This window comes from Branchiostoma belcheri, unplaced genomic scaffold (assembly GCF_001625305.1).
Source record: "Branchiostoma belcheri isolate BF01 breed outbred unplaced genomic scaffold, Haploidv18h27 scaffold9, whole genome shotgun sequence".
In the NCBI taxonomy this organism is placed as follows: Eukaryota; Metazoa; Chordata; class Leptocardii; order Amphioxiformes; family Branchiostomatidae; genus Branchiostoma; species Branchiostoma belcheri.
Genome location: NW_017804575.1, coordinates 4,065,164 through 4,076,221, shown reverse-complemented (window position 1 = coordinate 4,076,221; position 11,058 = coordinate 4,065,164). Strand labels below are relative to the sequence as shown.

The 11,058-nt window shown below is 42.0% G+C and overlaps 1 protein-coding gene across 2 annotated transcripts; it reads left to right on the top strand.

The window, feature by feature from the left end:
• The first annotated feature begins 206 nt into the window (after positions 1–206).
• Positions 207–9,806, top strand: LOC109487689. 2 transcript variants are annotated; one of them, XM_019791715.1, is made up of 11 exons: positions 207–339; positions 1,231–1,507; positions 1,996–2,590; positions 3,118–3,255; positions 4,669–4,776; positions 5,310–5,727; positions 6,150–6,280; positions 6,993–7,034; positions 7,354–7,474; positions 7,993–8,135; positions 8,649–9,806. In XM_019791715.1, the coding sequence occupies exons 2-11, from the start codon at positions 1,251–1,253 to the stop codon at positions 9,114–9,116; spliced, it is 2,421 nt and encodes an 806-aa protein (XP_019647274.1). In that variant the 5' UTR covers positions 207–339; positions 1,231–1,250; the 3' UTR covers positions 9,117–9,806. The 2 variants fall into 2 exon arrangements, with proteins under 2 accessions (XP_019647274.1, XP_019647275.1); XM_019791716.1 differs by having other exon boundaries at positions 6,993–7,071; positions 7,391–7,474.
• Positions 9,807–11,058: the final 1,252 nt, after the last annotated feature.

Sequence of the window (11,058 nt, the reverse complement as noted above, 5' to 3'; positions counted from 1 at the left end):
TTCAATTCTGGCCAACCCTCCCTTTGAAAATAACGCACGGTCCCTTGTACACCATGGCATCTCTGATGTTTGAAGGGATGTGCATAATTTCAATTTTAATAGCGTAAATGTATAGCAAATCGTCTGAGTCTAATATAAAGCGTTGTCAGTCGATTTGCTATAACGTTACTTTTGTTATCCCTTGCACACACCACCACCACCACCTTGATGACAACCGGTCGGTCCCCAACACCTCCCGCCATCTTGACAGAAGCAGACGATCCATCTAAAACTGACATAAATACTGCACTGGGACCTTTCCCGCTCCCCATGGATTCTACATAACAACACGGTAGCACGGTGGGTCGATCCTCTTTCCTTCCGTAAGACTTTGGTACATTATGAACAGATGAAACAGAACTTATACGATTTACCTTTAGAAAGGGGGAGGGGGGTTATGTTTGCGAGTCAGGCGAAAATCTAGATAATTTATCCTTGGTCACAGCGAACGATATCGAAAGTATAATATTATAACTTTTCTATAAAATTGCATATTGCTAAGAATGTTAACGTTAACTGTTTCCAGTGCGATTACTTTGATACTGTGCCAAAATTATAAGCGCAAGCATAATTGATCCCTGTCTTTGTAAACAAGCGCCACAGTAACACACAAACAAATCACTGTTGTTCACTCCAATTTACCACAACAAGTTAAATTATGCAGGAATGCAGGTAACTACAAAAATTGTTACAACAAAAACAAGAAGGGTAAGCAGGTAACTACAAAAAACGTGTGATTTGAAAATACATTTGCATGAATCTAAATGAATGACCTGAATGACTGATTGTGTTAAATAAATTGATTTGGAAGTTCTTGCCTTGAACCCAATCAATTATTTCATTATGTTTAACAAAGGAAAACATATTGTTTTTGCTCTGTTTCCTCGTCTTCTTCTTCTCCATACCAAAAAGGTCAATGACCTGAATCAGACTGTCTATTACCATGGTAACTAGTGTTGCTTTCCATCATGTTGCAATTTTATAGCAGGAGGGATTTGGACTCCTGTCTGACTGACTGTATGAATGTGTTTGAGTAAGAATTTAACAGAGCAGACCATACGGGAAGGTAAACATTATGCATTTGCTTTGCAAATGTTATTATTACCTTTCTAGTTTTGCATGTATGTTTTAAAAGAGAGTTATGAAAACTTATGATATGCTTAGTTTGCAAATTTATGTTTTCCCTTGCAGGCTACTTTACACTTACAACTATGGAGGATATCATGGAGGCATTTGACATCAAGGACCTTACCATTCCGCAAGTGGGGGGTTCCCAGGCCATGAAGGGGAGGGACAGCAATGTCAGTAGTGGTTCGACCCACAGCCCAGCCATGGATGGCATCGGTCCCTCACAAACAACATCCTTACCCTACATGAGTACAGATTTACCCACAGCTAGTCACGACTGGTACCAGCCAGCTTCTGGAGTGTGTTCCGACACTGAACAATTCGGCCAAGCACACCCGTGGTAAGTAACCCAAAGGAACTCCAACTTAGCACATCGTCAGAATGTACTGTACCTGTGCGAAACTCGGATTTTTCACAGTTTTCACTGGATGTTTGGTCAACGTTGCATCAGAATTTTGCGTTTTGCAAATGATATCTTTATCGACACAACAGTTGTAAAATATAGACGGGATGTCACCCTTGAATACGCAAATACATCTTTAAATGAGACCTAAACAAAGTACTATGCAATATCCCATAAACTTAAGGTTTCACATAGGCACAGTACATTCTACTGCTATCCTACGCCCACTTTATAAGCATTATAAAATGACTGGTACCAATGGACTGAGTACTGCTGCCTACAATTGTGCAAAGAAAAATGTTCATATGGAATTTAGCATTAAACAGTATTGATGAGGTATGCCCATGTGTCAGATTATGTAGAAAATTGTATTGTCACTGAATGGAATAGTAGTACTTAAAATAATGTTTCTTTCACACAAACAGGTTCTCCAAAAACACCACCAGGAAAACCATCTCTGATGTCAACGTCTTCAAGAGATTCTGCTCCGCGCCTCCGTTCAACGAGCCCCGCCCTCCCGAGGAGATCCCGCCATCCCAGCTCTGTCCGCTCCTCATATCGTACTTCACGTCCTGTAAGAAAAACAACGGGCAGAACTACGAACCCGAGTCGCTCAACAGCATGCTGCGCTCCATGGAGCGCTACCTCAAGGCCAGCGGTTACATGTACAGCGTTGTCCAGTCGGAGGAGTTTCGCGAACTCCGTCTGAGTATCAAGCGACGAAAGGACGAGCTTAAAGAGCTGAGCCACGTGAAGAACTCGACGGAAACTGTCTCGAAGAGGAATTTCCCCACAGACGAAGAAGAGATGGTGCTGTACTCCAAAGGGGTGATTGGGATGACGAACCCGTTCAGTCTGCTGTGTGCAATGTGGATCATCAACTCTAAGTACTTCCGTATCAAGTCACGAGAGACGACGGTCAGTCTCCGCTGGGGGGAGATCCAGCTGAAGAAGCTGGCCAATGGGAACGAGTATCTGGAGTACGCGTCCCTGACAACAGACAACCCTGTGGCACGTAAGGTTCGTATCACACATTGGGCATTTCCACTCTTTACTGCAATTAGCCATGGCTTTGGCTTGGCTGGAAGGTTTCAATTGGTTTTTCACAAATGGTAGGTTTGAAATGAGTCAAAAACTTATTAATAGATTTATACGTTATTTAGTTTTTCATGAGAAGTATAATATTTAAAGGGAGGAATCTAGAAATTTTGAAAGGACTATGATTGAATATGAAGCTTTACAAAAATGGACTATCCCCCTAGCAGCCTTTCTTAAAACTGCAGATTACCTTTAAAATTGCAATGTCAGGTACATTGTAAAACTTCAGGTTGGTCACAACTTATGTAGACTTTGAACTGCTTTGATAGTTACATTTGGGACAGTTTTAACTTCAGCATGATTGTGTGATGCATTTTTTTACATTTATCACAATATTCATGCTCAGTGCATCAATAATGTGTCCTTAAATCTGCTTCACATATGTATATATGGTTTTCTGGAGCACATTGGACCTTCAAACGATCATGTCTTGTTGTACAAACCTGCAGGCCTGGGCGGTGGTTCAGGGGAACCTCCCGTGTCCCGTGGTGGTGTACAAACAGTACGCGCTGCACCGTCCTGATGCCATGATGCACCCTGATGCACCCTTCTACCTCGGCTACTGGAGGAAGCTGCCATCCAACAAGGTGGGACAGACAAGCACGACAGTCGGCAGAACGTACTACACCTGCGCAAAACCCGTAATGTATTGTACATGGCACTTTGGCAGAATGTCTCATATAAGGTCGTATTGGGTCATATAAGGTTAGCATTTCGACAGTAGCTTCCAAATGTTGTGTCAGAAAAGATATCTTCTGCAACATTGATGCAACGTGAACCAAAAAAACAACGAAAAACGCTAAAATCCAGGGTTCTGCGCAGTACGTTCTGCCAACGTGCTGGACAGACACTGGTATATACGTGGTGTTGGGCGTAGCGGTCGAGCATTAAACTCTGAAACTGAGACCCGGGTTCTATCCCAAGTTGTACCCGGGACATGTCTGGACATGCGCCCCGATGTTGTGCCCTTGCAAAGGCACTTTTCACAACTTTCCTCACTCCAGCCAGGTGTGAATGGGTACCTAACTTCGGTTGGGGAAAGTCGTATTGAGGTCACCTGGTGGTACCGAATGGTAGCCACACAGACCCTTGCGACAGTTCTACAAAAGTGTGTGTGGAGCAAATATGTTATATGTATCATGTGTATTGTGTCATTTCAGTACTATAAAAGGCTGCGATTGCACGGGTAATGTTTGACCAATAAACCATGTCTTCTTATTATTATCATACTTGCAAGGCCGGCGTCTCACTGTCAATGGCCTTTGCCAAAAGTTTTAAAACTGACAGAGAAAGCACATAAAATCTACCTTATCACATTAGATAGGGTTCAGTCAGTGGCCTGAGAACATCAGCCAATTCCTATAGAATATAAGAAGAGAAAGAGGACAACAGCTTTATTCTGACCCAAAATTTTCCTTTGGAGCTTAACACATTCAGTGGGCAAGCTACTGGTATATTACTCTTTACTGCTATGTGATGCCCACTTAAGAAATAGTTTGAAGCAAAGGGTGCTCATTTCCTGTTTATTTATTTATTTATTTATTAAGTTTTACCATGTACAATATGCACAGTGGATGGCATGGTGAAACAGGTGTTTCTGACATGAAACACCTTTTCAAAGCCGCCATACCAATAGAATGACAAAACAATACAAAAAGTAATCAAATCACATAATACAATTAGAGAAACAGATAAATAAACTTAGAACTACAAGGCAAGTCAACTTATTTACATTATTTACAGCAGTAATGTCACAGTTAGCGCGGTCTTGTGGCCAGGCATGTAGCGCAGTCACAAGATAACTGCCACGTACAGGGTTGCTCTAAACTGTAAGTTTGGCAGAATCTGTTATATATAAATGCGGAGAATTTCCTTTTAAAGGCAACCACATCAGTTAGGATTGAAGCCCTGATTCCTAACCCTCTAGTATCTGCATCAAGCTTGTTCCAAATCATTGTAACACGTGGTATAAACGAAGATCCAATTTTCTTTATCTTTAGGTTTGGTTCAGAGAACAGGGGCTTGGCAAGGAGAGCATCCTGAGGATGAAATCCTTACTGAAGGAGCAGGCACAGAACATGAACCTACCTGTCCCTGTATGGTTACGGGTTTGTACTTACAAGTTGTCTTTCTGTGAAATACCTCGAATATACACTGAAATGTACCTAAACAATTATAATGATGCCAGAGTTGTCAGAGTTTTGTGTTAATGAGTCTATAGCTAATAAAATTTGTGTTTTTCGAACTTTAACTTAAAGTCTGAAAGTATTGTGGTTTAGTTTCAAATTTCAAAAATCAGCCTTGCAGCTAGTACACAAACAAGCTGAATAACACTGATTTTTTTACAATTGTGTAGTAAGTAAGAACAAGTACAAAATTAAGATTACAATACTTATACAGACACACAAACAAACACATTACATGTTACAAAGCCACACATGGGCAGTTGAGGACTGAGTTGCAGACTTATGTGCCCTTTGTGCAATATATTATTTGTAACTTATGTGTCTAAATGTAACATCCTAAAAAAGTGCATTAAACATTAATGCATTGCACAGAAATGCATTCTTGTTAGAATAGAATTAAGAGAACTGCGAATGCAAAGATGTCCGAATTAACAGGCCATGTTGTCTTTCTTCAGGTGCTGATCCATCCTGATATGACCTCTGACACGACCTCTGACATGACCTCTGACATGACCCCTACCATGACCCCTGCTCTGCCCGAGGTGCCATCTACAGCTATGGCTCCCACCACCCCCTCCACTACCAGACATCCTACACCCCCTACCATGGTACCCACCCCAACTACCATGTTATCCAACCCCCCAGCTGTATTACACACCAAACCTGTCATGCTACCCACACCTCCTTCCTTGCCACCCCCCTGTACCAGTATGGGTCCCCCCCTTCCGACACCCCCAACTTCTTCCTTTTCGGAGTCCCCCGCTGTGTTCCATACAGCAGCCCGACGCGTACCCGTTCGCAGTCCTGACCCATGTGAGCCACCACGGAAGGCTCCATGTCTCACACCTGCGGGACGTCAAACTGGCAGAACAGGTGAGATTCAACTCAGGGAGTAATTAGTGTGATGCTGAACACCTGAAGTTACATACAAAATCAAACTAGAAAGGTAGTGCAAAGCGAATGCATAATGTTTACCTTTGCATATGGTCTGCTCTGTTAATTCTCACTCAAACACATTCATATATATGGTGACAGGAGTCTAAATCCCTTCTGCTATAAAATTGCAACATGATGTGTCCCAACACCAGTTACCATGGTGACAGACCACGTTATCTGGTTCAGGTCATTGACCTTATTTGTTTGGAGAAGAAGAAGAGGAAACAGAGCAAAAACAACATATTTTCCTTCAGTAAACATAATAAAAAGTTTACGTTATTAACTTGCAGTATTGAAAAAGCTTTATCGTCTGATTTCAATCAAAACTTACTTGTCTTCCTTGTCTCACCGTCTCCCAGGTGACACCTCAGTCCTGCCAGCACCAGTACTTTATGAGGTTCCTGTACACAACTCTTCCACTAGAGATCTTCCCCCCAATCAACATGCCAAAGAAGGTGCCAAACAACCCACCAATCAAAACCCTAGCCAGGTATGGAAATGGTGTTTCACATCGTCATATTATTTATTATGTTGTGACACAGTCGCACGTACCTTGTATGTGTCTGTCTGCAGGTGCAGCTGCATGAGAGACTGCAGGTGCTGCAGGCAGAGAGGATTCAGCTGCAACAGTTGTAACTCCTGTATGTATCTGCATGAGTACAGGTGCTGCAGGAAGAAAAGGTACAGCTGCAGCTGTTGATACTTAAGTGTTAGAATGAGACAGAAAGGCCAAGGAAAATAAATGTTGTGTTTCCTGTTTCCCAACTGACCCTAAAAAAAACTGCCGACCCTAGCCTTTTTCTTGTGTGGACCCCTGCCTATTGCCAAAATGATTGCTGTGTAACAGTGTGCTCAGGACCGGTTCCAGACTTAAAGTTAAAAGCGTTTCGATTAATGTCCAAACAGTGATGAAATATTGCACAATCGATTTTCCAACATGTTCTGCTTATATAAACACACCAATCACCAAATTCTAATAAAAGAAAAAAAAAAGAAAATTATCCCTACCTACCGACCCAATTTTCTTCAGGAGTGAAACAGGAAACACAACATTTTTTTCCTTGGCCTAACTCCTGTATGTTTCTGACTGCAGATGGAGCTGCATAAGAAAGTGCAGGTGCTGCAGCAAGAGAAGGTTCAGCTGCAGCAGTCGGTACTAGTGTTAGAACAAGACAGTAACTCCTGTATGTTTCTGCCTGCAGATGGAGCTGCGTGAGAAAGTGCAGGTGCTGCAGGAAGAGAAGGTTCAGCTGCAGCAGTCGGTACTAGTGTTAGAACGATGCAGTAACTCCTGTATGTGTCTGTCTGCAGATGGAGCTGCCTGAGAAAGTGCAGGTGCTGCAGGCAGAGAAGGTTCAGCTGCAGCTGTTAATACTACTAAGTGTTAGAATCACACAGTAACACCTGTATGTGTCTATCTGCATGAGAAAGTGCAGGTCCTGCAGAAAAAGAAGGTTCAGCTGCAGCAGTCGGTACTAGTGTTAGAACAAGACAGTAACTCCTGTATGTTTCTGCCTGCAGATGGAGCTGCGTGAGAAAGTGCAGGTGCTGCAGGAAGAGAAGGTTCAGCTGCAGCAGTCGGTACTGGTGTTAGAACGAGACAAGGCCGTCCTGCAGGCCAAACTGGCCCAGATGAAGCTTGCCCTCAGGGAGATGGAGATGCAACCAGTTGGAGAAAGTAACAGTGAGTATCATTGTTTTCCCCTGTTGATGTGTGTGTTTGTGTGACGTGTGTGTGTGTGTTTGCATGTGCTTGTGTGCATTCGTGCTTGTGTGTTTGTGTATGTGTATGTTCACGTGTGTGCTAGCATTTGTTTGTGTGTGTGTTCAGGCATGTGTATGTGTGTTTATTCACTACATGTTCTGTATAACAGGAGCTTTCTGACTAATTTGCATTATCTTGTCTTGACTTGTCTGACTTTTGTTCCTTTTACGACTTCCAAAAATTTGTCTTCACTTTATTTGCATATCAATCAATAGTTTGTGCTTATAAACCTGCATTTCCCCTCTGGTCTCTCAGTCACTGACGAAAGCTAGTGGATACTAGCTGAAACGTCTGACGTTTTCAAAATCATATTCAGTTGCTTGAGTAACTGCTTTTTGGCGCGTGTTCTGTATGATCTGCAAGTGTAGCCTCTGTATGTTTTGCCGGAGAAATATTTAGTCTTTATATCTCTGATTATTCCACGTTTTCCTCCCCAGAAGTTGGTGATGCGACGCAGACCTTCATGCTGGAGATGCAGAAGAACCTGATCTCTCAGTTCCAGGAAAACATCATCCGGCTGCAGAAGGACTTCCTGGAAGAGAAACGCAAGGCCGTGGAGGAGACCAAGAGGAAACAATGGGTAAGGGACAAAAAATGGCTTTTGACAATTAGAGGTGGTGAACCTAACCTGCTAGCCCTTCTATTCCCACAGACAAAGATAGCAGCTCTGAGAATATACAGTATTGTGATACTACATTAGAGTCAACAAACACACACACAGACAGACAAACCAGAAACAATACCTCTTTCCCCTTGGGGTGAAGTGATAACTTAAAGGATAAAGGACTGTTCAGTAATTTTTGTATTTTGTTATTTTTCAATCCACATCAATTTGAGGTCTTTGCAATTTTTTCCATTTAGGAAGATTTACCACATTTCTGGAAGAATAATATTATTGACATAACGGTGACCATTACCTCTTTAAAGTAAAGATGTCAAACCTGAGACCAGACTGCCATTATGTGCTCTTTTGGTAATGTCAACCTCAAGACCTGCAAATTATCAACTCATGACACTCATGACACATTTTGCCATGTCTACAAACCATCCATTCATTCTTCCTGTCATTTATTCCCTCCGTCTCCTCCATCAGTGCATCCAGTGTGGAAAGGAGGCCAGGCTGTACTGTTGCTGGAACACCAGTTACTGTGACTTCTCCTGCCAGCAAGCCCATTGGCCGGTTCACATGAGCACATGTCACCAGCAGACCAATCAGCAGCCAGCACCAGCTGCACCTCAGCCAATGGATGAAGAGAGGAGTCTCGTTCCCAGGTCATCAGAGAAGACTCTCGTTCCCAGGCCATTCCTTCAACAGCCGGTGATCATTCCAGCTAAGGCAGAGCCAGATTCCTCCAGCCAGCTGACGGCTGCAAGTGGTTCAGGTGGTTCTGTGAGCAGGTTGGGCCAGGTGGCAGCCGGTCGTGGGCCGCCTAGGTGTGTGGACATGCATGAAAGGGAGGAGGGTGGGGGGAACAATGACAGTCCCTCACCAACGTCACAGAACCAGACAGGAAACAGCACACAACGGAGGAAGAACGACCACAGCTACTCACACAAGTAGAGAGTAGACAAGATCGTAATGCTTTTATCATCCACAGTATTCACAGTATTGTTGCAGATCTATTTATATACAATGTACTAATGTAATGTTGGACATGATGTACAATATGTCCCATGTGTATATGTAGTTATTGTGTACTCGTACTGAAGATATTTAAGACAACATCAGGCCATTTTCCAGGCCCTGAAGCAAAATATGTTTTTTATACCTCTGTTCCAACTGTCGGTGCGTTTATTTTTATTGATAGCTGTCAGCAGTATATGTGATTTGAGTGACGTTTGTTTACTCAGGACAGCTGTCTGTTTTTTTTTTGTTTGTTTGTTTGTTGGTTGGTCATCAGTATATACTTTTTTAAGATGACCACTGTTTATGTGACAGCTGTGTAGTTTTAACACTACTCACATTTTTATATAGTTTTATTATGTAGTGAGTTGAGATAGTGAGAAAGATAACATTGAGTTATTTATATTATGTATACTAACTTATGTATGTTGAAGCTTATTTTTGTTATATTTTTTTTACACATATCTGCAAAGTTATTTCTGTACAACTATGTTACCATACTGGTGTTAGCACAGACTTTGCCAAGTGCTCTGTTTCAGAACTTTTTTCATCTGAGAATTTGGAATATCTGGAAAACAAACCACATGTACATGTGTTTAAAGTTAAAACTTTTGTTCCAACACAAAAAATTCTCTCACCTAGAGCTTTCGACCAGTCTCTCTGGTCTTCCTCAGTAGGCTGACCCAGTGAAGCTTGTCACGTGGCTTCTTTGAAGTGTGACGTCAACACTGGGTCAAAGGTATCTGGTAGACGATGTCGACCCCCGTCGCAGTTCAATGTAGGGTGATGGGTCCTGATGTATATGGCTTCCTTCACCCCTCTCAAGAAATAGTCTTGTTCAGTGTCTAAAATCCTTACAGTGTCAAGTGAAACAAAATGTCCGGGTGACTCTATGTGGATGTGTTGAGACACCTCTGAACTGGCAGAGCTAGGCCGTGTATGTTCTTGAAACCTGGCTTTTAGAGACCTCTCTGTTTCCCCAATGTACGTTTCCTGGCAGGGCCCCTTCTTGTTTCTGGGTCAGTCTACTGAGGAAGACCAGAGTGACTGGTCGAAAGCTCTAGGTGAATTTTTGTGTTGGACCAAAAGTTTTAACTTTAAACATGTAACACAGATGAACTTTCATAACAAATGTACATGTAATACAGAGAAAGCTCTTGTTGGTTGCTAGTTAATGACAAGGTTCATAGAATTCTAAAACACAAGTTTTATTAATACATTTATCATGTTACCATGGCGACCCCATGATGTGGTCTTTTCATAAACTTCATTTTAACCATAATCATGTTTCACTCTCTAACATGGGGAAGGGAAATGTATTGTCTCTCTGTCGTTTCTTTTCCAACAATTTTGATCAAACAATGGTCAAAACTACTTATTAACCCTCAAACACCCGAACTTTTTTTTGTGATGGAAATGACCGAACGGGGTCCCCATTTGGTTTCTTTGTAATTTATATTCCGTATTGCATTCTTTCAGTGATCTTTGCACATATATTGGTTAAACATAGTAAGTATATTTTGGCATGATCAAGTGTTATAAAATTCCAGCTCATTATCATAATTTATGCAAAAAATAGGATGAGGCCTGCAGGCATGAACATGGGTTGACCTTTGAGCTCATATGATTGTCAAAGGTGAAATTCCTATGAAAACCTGATGACCTAATTCCAGAGGTTTAGGACACTTGGCAAACTGCATAATATTAAAGCAATAATGCTTTCTTGAAGACATATTGAGGACATCCGAACAATTTCGTGTGTAGGAAAGTGCAAAAATATGGCTGGGGGCCGTTTGGACACCAGACGGTCTTACATCAGACTTCTCGTTATTTTTACAAATTTGTGTCGATCTCAACAAAAAATTTAGAGGTTTATTGA

Bases quoted from the DNA above. Each gene is read 5' to 3' on its own strand.
- LOC109487689 (XM_019791715.1), top strand. From the start codon at position 1,251: ATGGAGGATATCATGGAGGCATTTGACATCAAGGACCTTACCATTCCG. The intron at 2,591-3,117 runs GTTCGTATCACA...ACAAACCTGCAG, and splicing joins ACAACCCTGTGGCACGTAAG to GCCTGGGCGGTGGTTCAGGG. The intron at 3,256-4,668 runs GTGGGACAGACA...CTTTATCTTTAG, and splicing joins GGAAGCTGCCATCCAACAAG to GTTTGGTTCAGAGAACAGGG.